Source organism: Cornus florida, unplaced genomic scaffold (assembly GCF_030987335.1).
Source record: "Cornus florida cultivar Cherokee Brave unplaced genomic scaffold, ASM3098733v1 CherokeeBrave_3.0.0_Hap2_Chr01, whole genome shotgun sequence".
Classification (NCBI taxonomy): Eukaryota; Viridiplantae; Streptophyta; class Magnoliopsida; order Cornales; family Cornaceae; genus Cornus; species Cornus florida.
This window is the reverse complement of record NW_026775571.1, coordinates 100180730-100201953: the sequence shown is the minus strand read 5'-3', so window position 1 is coordinate 100201953 and position 21224 is coordinate 100180730. Positions and strand designations below refer to the sequence as shown.

The following is a 21224-nucleotide window of genomic DNA, read 5'->3' as shown; positions in this document are numbered from 1 at the left end:
TTCAAGCTCAATCAAAGAATGTTGTCGCGGGTCTTGTGGTAAGAGATGCTTCAGGTAAGGTGTTGAAGGCTGCCATTCACTTCTTCCCAATGGTGGCTTCGACATTAGTGGCTGAGGCCATGGGTGCAAGGGTAGCTCTAAAGTGGGCTCAAAGCATGGGAGTTATCAGAAGTGGCGATTGAAGGTGATTGCAGTATGGTGATTAGTCCGAATGTAATTTCAGTTAATATTGATGCTATTTGGGAGGACATTCAATTGTTTCTTCAGGTTTGTGGTGAATGGAGATAGCTTGGGTGAACAGGCAAGCAAATGGTCTTGCCCGTGGCCTTTCCCAGTATGCCATGCAGAGAAAAGCGACAGTTCGCTTTTATGATGTTTCCTCTACTTGCATAGAGGAAAGGGTTTGAATGGATTTTGCTCTGTGATTTGTTCTAATGAAAGTTTTCTTGTCATGAGAAAAAAAAAAAAAAAAAAAAAAAAAAAAAAAAAAAAAAAAAAAAAAAAAATGATGTTGAATCCAGTTAATCATGAGTATGGATCCATATATCATACCTCATACTTCATCATTCCTTGTAAGTATTCAAGTAGTCTCAAGATTAGACTGTTTATATTGATAGAATTCATTGGTTGTGCTGTCTAAAACAACCACATGATAGCCAAGCACTTGTGAATGGAAGTTTCTTCAAGCTATGTGATAAATAGGCTTCTTGTTCCTTTTTTGGTTGTAAAGTTTCATTCAAGTTATTATATGTAGTCAGACTTGGGCTTTGCTTAAATTATACAGGATCAATTAACCCATCCACATTGTACATAACTACGTATTACTCTATTTATAGAATTGCTTTAAATTCCCAAAAAAATAAAAATAAATGTCAGAGACTTTCTATCAGCTAGATTAGAATTGATAATATTATTGGTAAGTCCTCTTTTCTTTGAAGAACTAATAGATCATTTGAAAATTAGAGCCATGGAAGAATGTATTTCACTTCTTGATTGGGCTGGTCCAGCTAATATGTTTCATTGAGAGATTAACCTGCCTGTGAGCAGTGACGGAGTCCCAAAAAATGATTTGAGAGGGAACCGATAAAAATATTTTCAAACTAGCATAATAAAAAATTAAAAAAACTTTGACATTAATTGATAAAATCAACTAACAAAAGTAAAATCTAAATTTTGCAAAGGCAAAAGGAAAACACTTTTGTTTTAATCAATCTTTGTAAATTGATATAACTTTGAAGATTTGTTGATAAGAAAGAAGAGCATTACCCTAAATCATTCTTGTATTTAAGTAGGTGCTTTAAAAAATAAACAATCAGATTTATTTGAAAATCTTTCTAAACAAGCTTCAATATTCATGTGAAGGACGACAACTTATTTTTCCCATTGAAGCGGTCGATCTCTATTAGGGTCTATTATTAGGGTTATAGGCCTGAGAGGTTTATATATGCTAAAGAGTCTTTATCACATGTCTAAAGAGAGGTAAAAACATACACAAGAAAATCTGTTAGTTTGGTTAGCGGTTAGTGTGAACTAACAAGAAACAAAAAAAAATTTGAGGTAAAAACATACACAAGAAAATCCGTTAGTTTGGTTAACGTGAACTAGCAAGAATGAAAAAGAAACAAAAAAAAATTTAAATTTTTTAACAGTTTAATTAGCGTGAAAAGAAAAATTTTCAGGAAAGTAATATTATCGCAACTAGTTGATTTTCCTGAAAATGTTTACTCCAAAAAACACTGAAAAATTCTAATTTCCCGTGAAAGTTGTATAATTATATTTTGATTCCCTATTATGCCCTTACTAATTGTTTATTTATTCATCTCTTTTTCATCTATATATTACAATTCTGTTATTAGGTTATAGCTTTATGATTCTTAAAAATAGGACTCGTCCCCACACTAACAAAAGAAGTAAACTAATCTAATATAGTAGTAGTCCTAATATATATTGCAACCTTAAAATAAAAAATAAAAATTTTAAAAAAAATTAAAAAACTATTCAATTACCAAATTTGTATTTGGACACACACACACATATATATATTCATAACCCAATCTTATATATTTCTTTATGCTATGTATATTATTTATATTAAATTAGTAAGGGTAGTTTTGGTATATAAAATTATTTTCTTTTCACTTTCCTGCCATCCAAACAATAAAATAATATTTTCTCACAATTTTCTTTAAAAATATTCATGCTAACCAAATGCATAATAGAAACTAATTTTTTTTTTTTTTTCTTTACTTCACTTTCTTTTCCTTTTACTTTCTTCCAACAAATTCCGGCTAACCAAACAGACCCTAAGAATTTTGGAAAAAGAAACTAAAAAATTACTAAAAATTAAAATCACCGATTGTGTTTTGGCCAAGACTACTTGGATAATTGATTCAAGATAAACAAAAATACATATTGATTATCAAGTTTTGAATTCAAAATTTGTCTACATACAAACTCCAACAAAAAAAAAAAATAAATAATAATAATCAATTTAAACCATAAATGGTTAATTATCAACTGCATTAGGTTGATTTGATTTATTCCTTCTTTTTATATAACTCTTTTCCAGTGCCAATTGGACCAATGCCAACTTGAATCTATCAAGTACTCTTAATATGATATGGTACAAAATCTTCCATTGTTTACGGGACGGAAGATACTTTGTCATTTATTATTATTATTATTATTGGTTTCCTCCACTATTTCACAAGTTTAATAATAAATGAGTGATACATTTTTAAAAAAACATTGTGTAACTCAATTATCAAAGTTATACCTTATCCCAGTCAATTCATAAGCAATATACGTTGCTAATCTTCATTCAAATTGAATGGGCTAATGAATTGCTACACGCGTGGCTAGAAAAATTGTGATTATGCAAAAAAAGCTCATTTGAACACAATTGAAGTACAATTTTATTGATAATTGTTAATAAATCTAATTTATGCTCTCAAAAGAAATTTGCCATCCATTAACTCAGTGTACGTCGTCATTTTTTAGAAAATAAAAGATAAAATTATGATAAATTTAGTAAAAAGAGTGGTGATAGGTTGGCCGAAAAGAACAGCCGAATGGTTGAATGGCTCCCCCTCCTCACAATTGACACAAACTGTGTGGATGTACGTTGAGCCTTTGGGCTCCCCATTCAGCTTTCCTCTTGTGTCCGGCAATCATTTTCCTAGCAAAAAAAAATTATCTCCATGCATGATTTCATGTTTCAAGACTTTAATCTATTTATAAGATGCCAAACTGAGGATATGTTTATCACACACATAAATTCTAAGTATAAAACAAGTCAGTTGCACACTTTGTCCTCATCTACAAAAGACAGTTGACATAATAGAGATAGCCTGAAGTTCAAAACTGGGCTAGTTTGGAGACCATACATATATGTCCTGTTACAAAAGAATTTGAACTCTAAACTCTTATTTTCAAAGATTAACTCTTATCAACTCATAAAACAACACCAGCAACAACACCAGCTTAATCAGCTATACTGTTCAATCTCGCCCAATTTTAAACTTTAAGCTAAATTCAATCCAAATCATTGTTTTAATAGTAATCTTCGGTCCAAATTCAAAGAATTAAAATAATTAATCTTTTTTAATGTTTGAATCTGCTTAATTTAGAAATAAAAAAAAGTTAAACATTTATCCCTTTCCTCGATTTTTGTCCAGTGTAATAGTAAGAGAAATTAAGAGGGATTTGAAACAGGAAACAACTTGTTGCATTTAACCATGGTGTAACAGGAGTCTTGCGCATTGAGTTAGTCATTTTATTAGCATTATAAATTATTATGTCATTTAGTGGTCCAATCAAAACTATTATTATTATTATTGGTAATATAATATATTCTTGTTAATTCACTTTTCTTAATGGAAGAATGATGGTTCTGTCGAATTAATCATCGAATATAAATGATATTAAATTTGTTAATTATTTCTAACATTGGAATTCTTTTAACAAAACCTAAGTACAGGTTTTGGTGCTAATATAGAATTTAAAAAAATGAAGAAGAAGAAAAAACATATAAGTATATGTTTTGGTGCTTATTCGTGATTATTCAAGCACTATAAAAAAACGTAATTGTATGTTTTGGTGCTTATTGCAGATAAATATAGTAGTTGATAATTTTTTGTACACAAAGAATATCAATTTTCAACTGAAGACGAGGTACGACAGAAGCTTGTAATATTTATTATAAACTTTAATGGAGGGTCCGCCAAAGGACCCAAACCTATTAAATTCCACAAATTATGTCTTGATAGCCAGTAAGGTGCAAAAAAACTGTATTGAAATATTGTTTTTTTTTTTTTGCAAATAATTCCCTAAACAAAGATTTATTCCCTTTAACTATTAATTTGTTGCAATTAAGGATAAACCTTTCATAAAAAAGTATTTTGCTCATTTTTATTAAAATTTTCATTTCTTGTTAAATTTTTTTTTCTTATCTTTTCTCTTATCTAAATATTAATTATACTATTTATCTTAATTTTATTATTAGTATCAATCTATCATAAAAAAAATTAATTAGATTTGTAACTATCATTTTCTAAAATGATTAACTTATTATTAATTTTTTTTATTTTTAATCAAAATTATTATAACCAGTTTAAAATTTTTTACCGTAGAAAAATATCTTTTTTTTTCATACAATATATTGATGAAAAATTAATAAATTACCTAAATAAAAATTATCTTCATTTTCATGTAGTATATTCATGAAAAATTAAAAATTTAATTAATTTTTTTTTTTTAAAAAAAATCTACTAAAGATTTTTATTTAAACAATTAATTTCAAAAATTAAAGGTAAATTTAATGGAGAATTTATCATCAAATTAGTGTGATTTTTTTCATAATTTATTTCAATAATAAAAATAAATTAAATTCAATAAGAAAGAACATAATGATCATTTAATAAAATATAGTATAGGCATTGGGGTACTTTGCAACAAAATGTGATAATTTATGAGTTATTATGGACAAAATATAGTTGAGGTGAGTTATTTACAAATTCAAACATAGTTTAGAGAGATTTTTTTGACACTTTACCCCCTTGATAGCTATCCAACACTCATCGCAAAGGACAGAGTGTGGATGTGTAATTAATTAATTTTTTATACAAATTAAATGGTTCTTTTTTTATTAAATAATATATAAGTCTTTTTAAATTAATTAATGATACAACAAGATTTGAAAAAGAATAGATTCACATCCAGACTATATTGAAAAATATACAAGTTAAATAAATACATATTATTCGTTTTACTCATCATCAAATATATTTGCCAGGCGCTACTCCACTCTCTAAAGTAAAATTTATATATGAGCACGCTGTACTAATCAATTGCCACACTAATGAATTTTTAGGAGTAAAAAACAATTTTATGTCTAATTATCGAAAAAAAACAATTTTATGTCATCCAAATTCCATAAAGGGGCCATGAAGAATACTAGAGTATAGTACCCATCTTATATAACCTGCGTGACACAGTCATTTTATTTAGTTTTTACCTTAGAAAGGAGCCAAAGTTAAATAGATTTTTGTTATATCCAAATTGGGATTTTTGTTTATTTATTTATTTGTCAGGTCTAGTAAATTGTGATTTATGATTTTTTGTTTTAGTCCGTTAAAGATTTTCACATTACCTCTCAACAGTAGCAGCATCAAACCCCCTTTCTCTACTCTTTTTTTAAAAGTGTAGATCAACCTAAGCACAGTCATGTCTCATTGTGTGAACTTATTCTAAAGCTATTCATTTTACTATTTCTTAAAATGAATTTACTTATAAAAAAAAATAAATGATTTTTTTCAAAAAAAATTCAGTTGTTTGTTTGTGCTTTATTCAATAACTATATCTTAACGGCTATAATATTATTCTTAAATTATATATTTTGAGATATTTAAAAAAGCAATATTTAAAATTAAAAAAAAAAAAAGCCATATTATATATATAGAGAAAAAGTACATACTTTCCTACAAATAGAGAAAAAAAATACATTAATATTTTCCCACATATAATTTCTCAAATCAAGTCATGCATCAGAGCAAGACTTGCTACAATAAAACTGAGGCACTATTCTGATCTGAGGCTAATTACCTCTATATCAGAGCTGCATCTTCTATTCATGCAAGGTTGCTCCACTGCTTGTGGACAATCCTATCTGCTGTCATAACCTAATTCATCTCCCGTGCTTGCATCTCAGCCTAGTTGCTCCTCTGCTTATAGTCAATTTAATGTTACTCCTCAGTTGCTTAGAGCTCTTTTCGTGTATTTCTTTTGACGTGTTTGCAGTTGCTGTTCCTTTGTGTTATTTTCACTGGCATTGCCACTGGTTGTTTGAGGCTTTTGGTGCCTCTTGGGCTTTCTGTATATTATTGTAAATTCTTCATTTTCTTATATACAAGCTTACCTTTTTACTAATAAAAATTAGACATTACATATAATCTCCACTTCGTTTGAAACGCGGCCTAATTGCACGATCCATGCTTTGATCACTGGTGTTGTAACATCATTTGAATTTTTTTTCATCATCTTTCTTTCCCAATCAACTTGCTTCCGCTCAATCTGCACCCTTTTTTATTTCCTTTTGCACCTTAATCTCTTTTCAATTTTTGAAAAGATATTAATTAAATTATTATGCAAATTAAATGAATCTTTTTAATTAGTTAAATTATGACTCTTCTTAAATTAATTAATAGATTTGAAAAAGATAAATTCACACTGCTTAAATAAACACATATTATTAACTAGAAAAAAATTGCATATTATTTGTCTCGCACACCATCATACACCATAACTTTTTATTATTATTATTATTATTTTTTCAAAGAATAATATACAACCAGGCACTACTCCAATGTGAAATTTGGTGTCAGTTCTAACAAATGGCGAAACCCACACCAAAGAATTTCAATCGATAGAGCACCAGGCAAAAACGCTTGCGCTGTGGATGCTCTTATTGATCGAGGCATTGGTAGAAAGAGAGCTATCTCCTAGTGAGTCGAAGTTTCTATTATCATTCAATATAAGAAAACTATCTAAAAGAGAAGATAAGACTCAAATTTCTCCCATTGTTCTTTTTTTTTTTTTTTTTGAAAGTTAAAAACAACTGATTAATGAAGTGGGGATTCGAACCTGGGCTTTTGACCACAAAGTGCACATGTGCACGTGCCCAGCCACTGGACTAGCACACCATATCCAATTTCTCCCATTGTTGAATTTACTTTTCTAATATGTATATTTATGAGCAACATTTGAAGAATTTAAAAATATTTATATTAAGAAAGAAAGAAAATAAATAGTGGCTAGAGAGTAGAGGGACTTTTTATTGGTGAGGCCTTAACTGATCTGTAATGAATATATATCCCCGTAGGCTGCTATGGTAATTGCTCCCAAAATGTTTGGTATCCATTGTAGTCATTTTCCTTGACATGCAAAACCAATTGCAGTAACTTACAACTTCTGCAAATAATTGTGCAACTATATCTTGCTTCTTAAATTGTTTTTGCTCATACTAGTACTCCATAGTGAAGTGTAAAAGCTATCTTGAAGTAATTCTACATTTAACTAATGCCCTTCTTAGCTCTATCATATTACATCACAAACGACTTTCAAGTATAGGAATGTGGTGGGACTTTAATGCCTAAAATGATTTTTAGTGCTCTCTCATATAACATCATAAACCCAAATCACAAGCAACTCCGGCAGAAACAAAACTTGAGGCACAACATCACACATGCACATATAGGATTAGTGAAATTAAGGATACAATTAAAACCCTAATCACAAAGCAACTCCGGCAGAAACAAAACTCGAGGCACAACATCACATATGCACGTATAGTGATATAGGCTTAGTGAAATGATACAATTACATCAATATTGTGTTTGGTTACGCAGAATCGTAAAGTCAAACAAATGATAGACGCGCGTCATGACATGAGACCATGAAAATCCACAACAATATTGTTTTTGATCATGTTAGGTTCATGCAATTAAATAGCAGAATTTATGACAAGCTTTAATATATGGGATGAAAAAATTGAGCACTTCATTTAGCAGCTGCTACAATCATCCAACAGAGCTCTTGTCATTTGAAGAATAAAATCATGAATTTTGGTATTAAAGATTCTATTAAAAATAAATAAATAAATTGGTAAAATTTTTATTTGGAACGTATAATTTTTTTTTTTTTTTTGAAATGTGGAGATTAATTAACATGATTTATAGTAGCGGTATGGCTGGTAAGCACAAACTTAGAAAAAATAGTAATCTTGTTGGAATAAGAGACATAAAAGTAATCTTGTTGGAATAAGAGACATAAATGAAAGATAGGTACGCTCAGATTGACTTGTTGCAACCTTGTGGCGTAACTATTGATCGGTGGTGTGTAGACATTCGTGCTTCCATCAGCTTTCGGGTATGTGATTATGGTCTGTGACGCCACCATCCCTTTTGATGTGGGATTAATAGGCCATGCAACCCATGTCCACGAATAATCAGAGTATTGGTGTTGATGCACGTTGTGATGAGATATAAGTTAGAGTTAGCTATGTTTACAGAAGATGAGATCGAGCTACCAAGGAATTAGCCCTTTTACATTTTTTTTTTTGGTTTCCTCCACTATTTCAATCAGTGACAAATTTAGAAAAAAAAACATAGTGTAGCTAAATCGTCAATTCATAGTTTGATAGCTTATGATAATAATATATATATATATATATATATATATGTTGCTAATCTTCATTCAAATGGAATGGCTATAAGCATGGGTAAAAAAATTGTGACCATCAATGTCATGCAAAAAAGGCTCATTTGTACACAACTGACAATACAATTTCATTGATAATTGTTAATAAATCTTACTTATGCCCTCAAAAGAAATTTGTAATTCCATTAACTCAATTGTCACATATTCTTCAATCTAGTTTGTCATTCATCAAAAGTAAAAAATATTATTCATACGTCTACCAAAAAGAGTAGTAATAGGAGGGCCGAAAAGAACAGTCTAATGGTTGAAGGGCATACTAAGTGTGTGGATGTAGGTGGAGCCTTTCGGCTTCCCATTCAAATTGTCTTTTGTAACCGCCAATCATTTTCCTTCCTAACTAAAAAATGGCCTCCATGCATGATTACATGTTCTAAGATGGCAAATTGAGTATATGTTTATTACACAAATAAATTCAAGTTTAAGTCACTTGCAGATTTTGTCCACCCATCCTCATCTACAAAAGACAATTGACATACATATAACTTGAAGTTCAAAACTGGGCTAGTAATAAAATTTGGCTAGTTAATTTGGACACCATACATATATGTCCGGTTACAATACAATTTGTACTCTAAAGAGTTTATCAACTCATAAAACAACACCAACTTAATCAGCAATAATATTCAATATCAGTTTAATTTAAAATTGAAGCTATCTCTATGTAATAGGATATTGCATCCTTATTAAAATAAATCCTTGTACTTTGGCACATTAAATTTAGTAAATTATCTCTCAAAATTGTTTTGATTAAAAATTTCATACCATTCAAAATTTCTTTACCAAAAATTGTGATTCGATTCAGAGATTCTTCCTCGCCAATATCGTTTAAAAAATAAAAATTAAAATTAAATTTAGAGATTCTTCCATATTGCACTCTATTCTATTCCAAGCCTGCTATCCCAAGGCCCAAGAGCCAGTCTTGGGTTTTCTAATATGTCTTCAAACCCAACCCCACCCATCTCGTTTAACAATCAAAGCCCAACTGGCTCGGGCAGGCCCGCCCGTTATGCACCCTTAAATGCACCATGTTAAATAATGATAATAATTGATTATATTATGAAGCCAGTAGAGAAAAGAGCTGAACTTTATCATTCGGGTGGATCTAGTACACTATTAAAAATACTTTATTAATTAACTTACACCTCTGACTAAGTTTGAGTTAAATTTTTTTTTTTTTTTTTTTTTCTTTTCTTCTTCTTCTCAAAACACGTGCATCGGCCCATAACATACATATTATTTAAATCAAGACATTTAAATCAAGAATGCAGTTCAAAAGGAATATTTCAAAAACTTATCTTCCAAATTTCTGTTAACAGTACTATACCTGTGAAAATTTTAAATTAATTGATCACACAAAATTTTGGACTTTTGGGACTAATGGCCATTAATAGTTCATATGGTTGGTTTATTTTATTTTATATTATGGGTTAAGTGCAAAAATTTCTCTCGTTGCATACAAAATATGTAAGAAATACCCCTATTAAATAATAAATGCATATAAATTCTTGTATTATCAAAGTTTGGTGCAAATTGCCCTGCTTGTTAATTTTGACTAATTTTTTTATAAAAATTCCAAAATGCCCTTAAGATTAAACTTTCTTTCACACCCATTTAACTGTCACTATAAAAAGACAAAATTGTCCTCACTCTTATATAATTGTATGCTTGCCCCACTACTGATGTAAGCAAGAAAAAATAAATAGAAAATGGCAAAAAAAATAGAGTCAAAATTAAGTTTTCCAAATTAATAGAATTTTCTTAAAGTTTGTGGTGGATATGAAAAATTTACTGTACATCTTAATTTGTTGTCTAAAATAACCCTCCTTCATTGTCTTTTTCTATATCTAACCTCTGCAACAGATCAAATGGGTCTCTTTTCTCTGTTTCCTTCGCCCACCACCTCCATCCTCTCCAGCCAGCCGCCACCACCATTATCATCACATCACCAAATAAATTACAACACCCAAATATATGCAAACATAACAATACAAAACGAATTCAACAACCCGCTTCAGAATGCACCAAATTCAAAGCCCAAAATTCAATGATTCGTCCTTCACCAAAGGTCACATTAATATTTTCTCACATATAATGAAAACATTAGACATTACATATATATATAATATATCTCCCTTTTGTTTGAAACGCGACCTAATTGCATTTTTTGATCCTCGATCACTGATTTTTTCTTATCAATTTTCTTTCCCAATCAACTTGCTCCAGCTCAATCTCTATCTTTTAAATTTCCTTTTGCACCTCAATCTCTTTTAATGCAGTTTATTTTTGCGCCACTTTTTGAAAAAATATTAATTAAATTCAATTAAATTATTATACAAATTAAATGAATCTTTTTAATTAGTTAAATTATGACTCTTTTTAAATTAATTAATTGATACATTAACATTTGAAAAAGATAAATTCATATTACTTAAATAAATACATATTATTAATTAGAAAAAAAATTACATATTATTTGTCTCGCACACCATCATATATACATCATCACTTTTTTTTCGTTTCTTTTTTTTTTATCCGATCTTACAACTTCTGCTACAGTTGTATCTTACGTTTTTTTTGTTTTTTTGCTCATAATAGTACTCCATAGTGAATGTAAAAGCTATCTTGAAGTAATTTTACTCTTAACTATGCCCTTCTTAGCTCCATCTCCGAGTCACTACTAGATAAAACCGTTCTATACCCACAGGAGCTCTCTAACATTACATCACAAACGACTTTCAAGTATAGGAATGTTGTGGGACTTTAATCCCTAAAACGACTTTACACAAAACTTAGGCACAACATCACATATGCACACATAGGATTTGTGAAAGGATACAATTGAAACCCTAATCACAAAGTAACTCAGGCAGAAACAAAACTCGAGGCACAACATCGCATATGCATATATAGGATTAGTGAAAGGATACAATTACATAAATATTGTGTTTGGTTACGCAGAATGGTAGAGTCAAAGAAAGGATAGACGTCATGATAGGAGACCATGAGAATCCACAACAATATTGTTTTTGGTCATGTTAGATTCATGCATTTAAATCAAGCTAAGCTACAAGACGGATGAATGCGGAATTTATGACAAGCTTTGGGATGAAAAAATTAAGCACTTTATTTAGCACCTGCTACAATCATCCAACTGAGCTCTTGTGAGTTGAAGAATAAATCCATGAATTTTGGTATTAATGATTCTACAAAATTAATAGACTGTCACAGTCTGTCTGCTGGTTTGAATGTCTATAAATTAACCATTTTATTTTTTTGGTGAAATGTGGAGATTAACACGAGTGATAAAACAAAACTATTCTACATTCACTGTGAGTGCAAATTAGAAAATTGACACAGATGCCAAATGATATTTGTTTAACACATGGGTTTTACCTTTTCCTGCTTGAATAATTTCCTTTTTTTTTTTTTTGGGCCCCCAAGTAATATTTCATGCTTGAATAATTCTTGAAAGTGGGTAAGTTTGGCTGATATCAATCAGAATATTAATTTTTAATACAATAAGTATAGAATGAGAAAAGATAATTTAAAACATAATATGAATTACTCAAAGGAAGAATGACAATGCATATATATATTAATTCAATAGTACAATAAGTAGCTTATGACAATACTTCAAGAAAGGTGTCTACATAAAACAAAGGAGAAAAGATATAAACAAAAGAGAGAGATATACATTAATAATCTCCCAACAAGAATTAATCAATTTAAGCAAACCATTTAATTATATATATATCAAGCACCAATATTCTCTTGATTTGGCTTCTTCCTGGCTTGCATGTACGTTTTGACCTGAGAAAAAAGTTCCAATAGGAGCGCTGAAACTATGAGAAGGGCAAGTGTGACATAGTAGGAAATCTTCCATATTTGTCCGGGATGTAGGATGCTGAATCCTATAAAGATATTGGCCACACTCAAACCCAGAACTCCATATCCAACAATATGATGATACATGTTCCAGTAAGATCTGTACTTGTGGTCCGGCTTGGGCCGTAGACAGAGAGCAAAAACCTAAACACAATAACAAAAAGCTTTTGTTAATATTAATTCTACACTATATATATAAAAAAAACATATATAGAGTAATGTACTTAGATGGGTATATATGCATATATGATAAGTATTAGCATTATGGTTATAATATACCTGAAACAGTCCAAGGACAAAGATGGTGGTGCCAATGGCCATATGGTTCTTATGTTGAACACCAGGAGAAGTGACGCCAAGATAAAGACCAGTTGCCCATCCGGCTATGCCGAGCAGGAAGGCGAAGGACTGCAAACCACGATGAAGGCGGAACCATGTGCTTGATTTTGGTTGGAACGCCTTCAAGTACCTAGCTACCATAACTCCAATTGGCATCAACATCCCCCAGCTGATTGCACATACAAGTCCATGAACCTGTAAATTATAGACATCATTTTAATTAATTAATCACAGTTATATATCGGAAACCTTTACTGAGAATGACAATTAAAGTATCTCTCTATATTTGTACAAAAGACTATTTATTTATTCCGCCAATTGTATTTCTCAGATTATATATATAAAAAAAATAAAAAATAAATGAAGAAGAATATATATAGTTCTTGCTGAACAGCAAGAAAAATACCCCATTTATAAAATAAAAAATAAAACTGCAAGAAAAATATACACTTGAATATAGTTTATCTTATGAAATCAATTAATTAAAAGTGTAATTCAAAAACAAATTAATAAGTAACATATTGCTTCGGTAATCTATCTTTGATAATAATAAAATATAACTTCGCCCTACGTCCATAGATGCAGAGAGAAGAAATAGAAAAAAATATACATTGTATTAATAATAATAATAATAAAAATTGGTGTAATTTTTCTATTTTTTAAAAATAACTTTGTTTAAATATATAACTCCTAAACCCGGTCTAAAGTTTCATGGATAGAAAAGAAAGAAATTTAAATAATAATAATAATAAAAAGTTATATATATATAATATATTTTTTTACAGTATACTTAAAAAGACTCAACCATATAAAATCAACTATTTTCAATTTTGTATTAATAAAAAATAAGAACTTCCAACAAAACCAAGTCGGTTCATAAATATTGAATCTCCAAACATGTAGTGATTAAACAACAAATAATAGCAGCAATTAGAACAACAGATTTTCTTACACAAATATTTATATATGGAAACACACACATTAATAAAATTAAAATTTGAACTTACATTCCGCAAGATGATCTTTGAGTTTTTCCCTCCTTTCGAGGTCACCGTCTGTCCGGAAGAAAGGTTTAGCATCCCCGTGGATTGAAGATGATCTGGTGAAACACCATGCATTCCAAGAGTAGTCCCAAGTAAAGGACCATCTTGCCAAACATGGTTTATACTAGTGGTATTGCTAGGAAGTACAAAAGTAGCAAAAACTGTGATCTCACTGTTGGAATAGGAGGCCGATAAATCATATACGGGTACACTAAGATTGCCTTGTTGCAACTTTGTGTCGTAACTATTGATTGGTGATGTGTGGACATTCATACTTCCATCAGGTTTAGGGTATGCAATGATCGCCTGGGAACCCACCATCCCTTTTGACGTGGGATTAATAGCCCATGCAACCCATGTCGGCGAAGAATCCACGGTGTGTTGGTAAGCTACTTTTAGGGTTCTGGAAGATGGGTTATAGGTCCAGTGGAGAAAAGAGTTCAAGACTGGAAGATTAGAACATGTCGCAAATGATGGGAAGTTAAAGTTTGAACATGAAGCGGAGGAAATAGAAAAAAACGATGCCAAGAACAAAGTGAGGAGAAACAGAATCAATAGCTTCATTGTTCTCTCTCTGATAGAAGTTAGGGAAGATCGAAAAATTGGAAGAAGAAAGGATATTTGGGGGCGATGAAAGAAATAACTGATGAGTTAGCTGTATTTATAGAAATAACTGATTAGTTAGCTGTACTTCCTACTCCTACAACAAGTATACGTTTGGTTTTCTATTTATAAAAGAGGTGCTACTTCTTACCAGTATAGGAATATGGAAAAATAATACTCCTACTTCGTACAAGTATAGGAATATGGAGGGAGGGACCGTGGTTTTGTATTTGAAGCCTAAGTTTGTACTATCATTCCAAATTCTGCACTGATTCTGAGTTGACTTAAACTTTCCATGATTTCAAAGGCAGCTTATCTGCTTCTTCAAAAGAGGAAAATCTAGAGAGATGTAGAATCTCAACGTTGGAATTGTCCACTGATTTCCCTCCAAACGGACAGAGACGCTCATGATTGAGCCACTAAGTCTTCTATAGCCACACAAGCTCATGATCGAGCCACTGAGTTACGAAGGAGGGGTTGAAAACTGGAATTGAATTCTATAAAATCTGATCTCCCGTTGTTCCTCAGTAGCTTAGTGATAGAGCGGTCGGGTGTTAACTTACTGGTCGTAGATTTGAATCTTACTTGGGGACATTTGATTCATTCGATCCAATACGTTTGAATCGATCCTATGGGAAATTTGATTCATTTGATCCTATTTGAAACAGATCGGCCCTTGTCGTTTGCAGTGTTCACCAGTCTTCTTGGAAGAGTGAGAGGAGGTTGCCTTGACAAACTCTGTATGTGTGAACTTAGCCAAGGGTGAAGTTAAATACCTATTTATTACTATGGTGTTTTTCTCAAGTTTTGCAGCCTTGTCTGGGCTACTCTTTTAAAGCATCCGGGTGTGGAAGGAGTTTTAGAGAGAGAGAGAGAGAGAGAGAGAGAGAGAGGGGGAGGGGGGTGGTTTGCATAAATAAGTGGAGTGTTTTTTTTGTTGGCCCTATAATAATTATGTACGGAGTATTAGGTTGTCTACAGTATTAGGTTGTCTACAGATGGAGTGAGCTTTAGAGAATACTCTACAATTTTTTTTCTTTGTTTAATTGGCTGCGGCTGCTGTTTTGTATCAACGATTATCTATTGGGCTGTCTTGTATCTATTGAGTTGTCTTGTATCAATTTTTTTATTTTATTTTTAAAATAAATTAATAAAATAATAAATAGAGAATGAGATAATTGGGATCCACACTATGGAACATATGAATAAAAAAAATAGAGTACTACATCATCACTTTTTAGCTTATGTGGTACTCTACTTTTTAAAAAGTGGATAGATAAACTTGTATACCCACACTACTTGCTCTTAACTAATATTTTTGTTTGGCTGTCAGAGTCATGTATTCATACCCCTTGGTGGGGTTGGTTTTCCCTAGCCCCTCTACGTCAATATAAATACACTTTATTTTTAATTATTACGTCGGATTAGAAATTCGCTCACACACCATGCGTTACTTTTAAGAAGACTTGAATCTTCAATTTGAAAGGTAAAAAATATCATAACTCTTTATTTACTGATAATATATATATATATATATATATATATATATATAGACAATTACAAATTTTTACTACAAATAAAAAAGTGAGGAGTTCGAATTTGGCAATGCATTTACGAGAATATTTATCTAAAAAAACCTAAAAACATTCAATTTGTGACATATTAAGTCATGTATTCATACCCCTTGGTGGGGTGGGTTTTCCCTAGCCCCTCTCCTAGTTATAGGTTATACATCAATATAAATATACTTTATTTTTAATTATTACGTCGGACTAGAAATTCGCTTACACACCATGCGTTACTTTTAAGAAGACTTGAATCTTCAATTTGAAAGGTAAAAAATATCATTACTCTTTGTTTACTAATAAAATATATATATATATATATAGACAATTACAAATTTTTACTACAAATAAAAAAGTGAGGAATTCGAATTTGGCAATACATTTACGAGAATATTTATCTAAAAAAACCTAAAAACATTCAATTTGTGACATATTAACAAAGTCAAAACACACATGCAGTGCTTGGGAAAAATCAAGGTTTTGGTAACCTATACCTTTGCACTACAATTATTACAAATTAGGATTACACAACTCGATATTGTGAACTAAAACCATAAGCGGTACCCAATTCATTTTAGGTCTTTTTGGCGTCTTTTCACAAGTATTACAGATCATTGGAGACAAAAAAAAAAAAAATCAGATTAAGCATTAATGGAGTAATGAATTAAAAATCACATGCAAACCAAGAGACAAACAACCGGAGGTTTGATATATAAAAACCCAAATTCATTTAGTAATCCAGCACAACAATTCCGTAACTCTGAAAATATATATCTAACCCTAAGCTCCCCCAAATACATGGCTTGTCCTAATTCTCTCATACTCATCACGATTATAGATGATAAATACATATAAGAGTACAACAACATAATATTTAAAACTTCTATTAGTACTGCTGGTATAACTTCTCCTCCCTTAAAGAGAAGGTGAGAGGTTCAAGCTCTCATAGTAGGCATTCGTGGGTATCATCTTTGAACATTTTACCTAACCAAAAAATTAAAATATAATAATTAAAACAACATAAATTAAGAACATTGACAATTAATATAAAGATATGAAACAACATGTCACTCCTAATCTCTCATTGGACCATACCCATATAATCCATCATTCCCATTGGACATCTTTTCCATGTTTGATGTCTTCTTCCTCTTCACAACAATGTACCATGTATAAGCTTCCAACAGTACTGCATTGAATGCCAACCACACCAGGATGCCCACATAAATTTTTTCCCACATCTTCCCAGGCTTCAAGATGTCAAACCCTTTGAATATGTTGATGATGCTAAGGATGATGGTAGAGTATCCTATAGAGTGGTGGTACATGTTCCAGTAAAATCTGTACTTGTGATCCTTGTTTGGCCTTAGAAGCAAAGCAAACACCTAAAACCAAAGAGAAGCTAGTTCCCTCATTTCAAGTAAATAACAAATATAATTTAATATAACAATTAAAAAAAAAAATTAGGGGGTGGGCAGGAGAGAGAGAGAGAAGAGTACTCACTCGTTAAGAGCACATTCTCTTAGATATCGAGATGTCAATTTGAGAGAAGTCTTTCAACTCAATTTGGAATTGTTTATTCCTCCTCACACCCCCACTCTTTTATTTTAAAAAGAAAAATAAGGATCCCTTCTAATACAAGATGTCAAATTGAGAGAAATCTCAATCCAATAATTTAGGGGATGCATTCATTCATCCTCACACCTCACACTTTTAATTTTAATAAAAAAAGAATGGCAATTAGCTCCCTTTTGTGGTGGCAATGGCTTATGCTCTAGTAAGAAAGAAAATTAGTGAGTTATGAAGTTGTTTGATTTGAAAAAAGGAAAAAAGGGGAGGAGGTCTCTCTTTTTTCGGATCTAGTTCCTCCACCACCGCCATTATTAAGCTAGATTTAGACACGATATACTCTTTATTTATCGAGAGAACCTAAGTACTCTCTTTCAGACCCAAAAAAAAGCCACATTAACTCTCGATTCAATGGTTGAGAAGACAAACCAGATTGATACATGTCCTCACAATAGACGTGTGTGTGTGTGTGTGTGTGTGTGTGTGTGTGTGTACACATACATGTGAGAATATGAGATGATGTTTTGTAGGCCATCAATTAAAGCAAAATATTTGATGTGTTCATTCATACCTGAAGGGTTCCGAAGCAGAATAGGACAATCCCAATATTTCTGTGGGTAGGGTATTGAGTGCCAGGGCTCTCGTTACCAAGCTGGATACCAATTGCCCATCCAGCAACACCAGCAATGTAGGCTGAGAGTTGGCAAGAAACGTGAAGATAAAACCATGCAGGGTCCGCACGTTTGAATACCCTCAAGTACCTTGCAATTATAGCGCCCATAGGCATCATAACTCCCCAACCCACTGTATTCAGTATCCCATGTATCTGAAAATTCACCCCATCATAGTAAGAACATATATATATATATATATGCATGTATAAATTTAGTATTGTAAATGAAAATTTTTCATCTGATAATTGAAAGGAACATTTTTTATATTTTATATTAAAATGAAACAGTTTCTCCGCATGGGGAGGGAAGGCATTAAGCTCTAGCTAGCCCTTTTATCTGTGTCTCCTTGAAGGAAGATCTCAAAGCATTTTATTTTCCAGAAGAAAACATCTCAAAACATTAGGAGAAAATAAAATAATGATACACTTTCTGGTTGGGTACCTTGAAAAGGTGAAAAGGGAAAGAATATCTGATATCTTACAACCAGAAGATGGTGAAAGTAGTAAAAATAAGATTTGAGTTGGTACTTCATAGAGGATTCCTGGAAATGTTAAATAACTTAAATGCAGTCGCAACTACACAATCTCAACCACCTCTAGTGTTCAGGGCTTTGCCCCGACTAATCCACGGACCGTGCAAGGTTTGCATAACACAAAAACTATTAATAAGCTATGATTTATACATCATATTATATTAAGCACTATAGAATTTCCCAGAAATCAACAGAGAATAGGTATAGTCTTTAACAATATATGAAAATGTGTCTTGTAGAAGACAAAAGTAGAAGTCAACAAACATAGCATAAAACCGAACCAACTCTACATAATTGCACTCAGAAAAACTACATGCATCACCATTTAGAAAGATGAAAAACAAGAGACTGAACGCCACATTTATGCTATAGTTTTATTGCAATTTAGACAACATACTAAAATAGAGCAAAAATCAATAAATATTGTTTATAGTTAAGCAAAAATTGTCACTTACATTCCTATAGTTTTATTTAACAATATATGAAAATGAAAACAGGAGACTGAACACCACATTTATGCTATTAGTTTTATTTCAATTTAGACAGCATACTAAAATAAAGCAAAAGGTCAATATAAATTATAGTTGAACAAAAATTTAGTCACCTACATTCCTTCTCTTGGTTTTGGACACCACATTTATGCTATTAGTTTTATTTCAATTTAGACAGCATACTAAAATAAAGCAGAAGGTCAATATAAATTATAGTTGAACAAAAATTTAGTCACCTACATTCCTTCTCTTGGTTTTGGAATTTGATCCTCCTGTTGTCACTGATTTGCCGGAAGCAAGATTCAGAGTCCCCATGGATTGCACATTAGGTCCACTAGTTTCATGAATCTTAGGAGCATTACCTGAAAGCGGACCTTCTTGCCAAACCTGGTTCACAGTGGTTCCATTGCTTGGCAATTTCAAGGTAGCGAAAATGGTCATTTCATCTTTCGAAAACGTGGCAGATAAACCTGAGACCTCGAAAGCCAGTTTTCCTTCTTGCAATTGGGTTGAGTAGCTAGTTACCGGAGACGTATAAGCTCTCACGGTTCCATCAGATTTTCTGAAAGCAACAAGTGCCTGTGCCCCAACCATGCCTTTGGAACTCGGATTAATTGCCCATGCTACCCATTTCGAAGATGTGATTTTGGTGTGCCGATAGGCAATTTGGACAGTTTTGGTTGAAGGGTTGTAAGTCCAATGAAGAAAAGAGTCCAAAAATGGAAGATCATTGCAGGCACTAAAGACCTGGTTTTTTGGAAAAGCATACTTGGCACATGATTGAGCAGAGGTTGACAAGAACAGAGAAATGAGAATGCAAGAGAATAATAACATGGGTCTCAACATATTAGCCATGTCAATCAATCACAATTATAGCCAAATTTGTAATTAGGGAGGCTTAATCAAAAAGGAAAATATACCTGGAAAACAATTTTTTTTAAAATCAAACACTTGCCAATCAAAAACCAATGATCATTATATTGAAAACAGAGTAATCATATGAAATCAGCTACTTACAATGTCAATGATACAATGTCTAATATGTCGGTATGTCCTATTCTTTCTTTGTGATTCTACGAGGAATGAAAGAGATTGAATGTGGCAAGATGTTGTTAGGATACCAATTCTCCCAAGCCTGTTCGGGTTTGGAGTCTATTTGTACTTCAATCCTTGGGACAGGGTTCGAGGTCTTTTATCTTACGGAAATGTTATTTGGGGGATAGATGATTATGAGGAAATGAGGAGAGAAAGATGATATAGTTATATATATGTGTGAATGGTGGGGTAGAGTGGTTGAGCAGTTTGGTGTGGAGGGTTGCATATATGTGAGAAAAGTGATTCAATTCTGAAATGGGGATTTGGGCACTTGTAAAGTCCAATTACCCTCTCTATGCTTAGGGTTTCAACAACCATCCCTATCCACACCTGCCCATGTCTAACTTCAACTGAAATTGTACAAGGAACTGACTCGTTTTCTTTTTTTTATTGCATTGGTCTTTGCATCTATTCCCAAGACAAAACCTAACTCCTTAATTTTAGGTGCATTCACCTCACAAATAGGGTATGACAAATTTTGGGCAATTTGATTGTTGCTGTTGCTGAGATAAAAACCTCTCTCCCACCAGGCTAATTATAGTGCTTGCTAAATATCAGCAAAAAAACCATTACCAATTGAAATGTTCAAGACCGGTAATGCCCTGATAAATTTAAACGAATTCTGCCATATTTTCTCGAATAAGCGGGAACAT

General features: G+C 31.8%; 2 protein-coding genes across 2 annotated transcripts; both read right to left on the bottom strand.

The window, feature by feature from the left end:
• Nucleotides 1-12528: 12528 nt before the first annotated feature.
• Nucleotides 12529-14606, bottom strand: LOC132278778 (cytochrome b561 and DOMON domain-containing protein At4g17280-like). The gene is made up of 3 exons (XM_059780666.1): nucleotides 14007-14606; nucleotides 12940-13194; nucleotides 12529-12804 (listed from the first exon to the last, which is right to left on the bottom strand). Exons 1-3 carry the CDS (start codon nucleotides 14604-14606, stop codon nucleotides 12529-12531), a joined length of 1131 nt encoding a protein of 376 aa, XP_059636649.1.
• Nucleotides 14607-16914: 2308 nt separating this feature from the next.
• Nucleotides 16915-20903, bottom strand: LOC132309022 (cytochrome b561 and DOMON domain-containing protein At4g17280-like). The gene is made up of 5 exons (XM_059807379.1): nucleotides 20494-20903; nucleotides 19717-20396; nucleotides 18351-18605; nucleotides 17306-17595; nucleotides 16915-17194 (listed from the first exon to the last, which is right to left on the bottom strand). Exons 2-5 carry the CDS (start codon nucleotides 20329-20331, stop codon nucleotides 17191-17193), a joined length of 1164 nt encoding a protein of 387 aa, XP_059663362.1. The 5' UTR covers nucleotides 20332-20396; nucleotides 20494-20903; the 3' UTR covers nucleotides 16915-17190.
• Nucleotides 20904-21224: the final 321 nt, after the last annotated feature.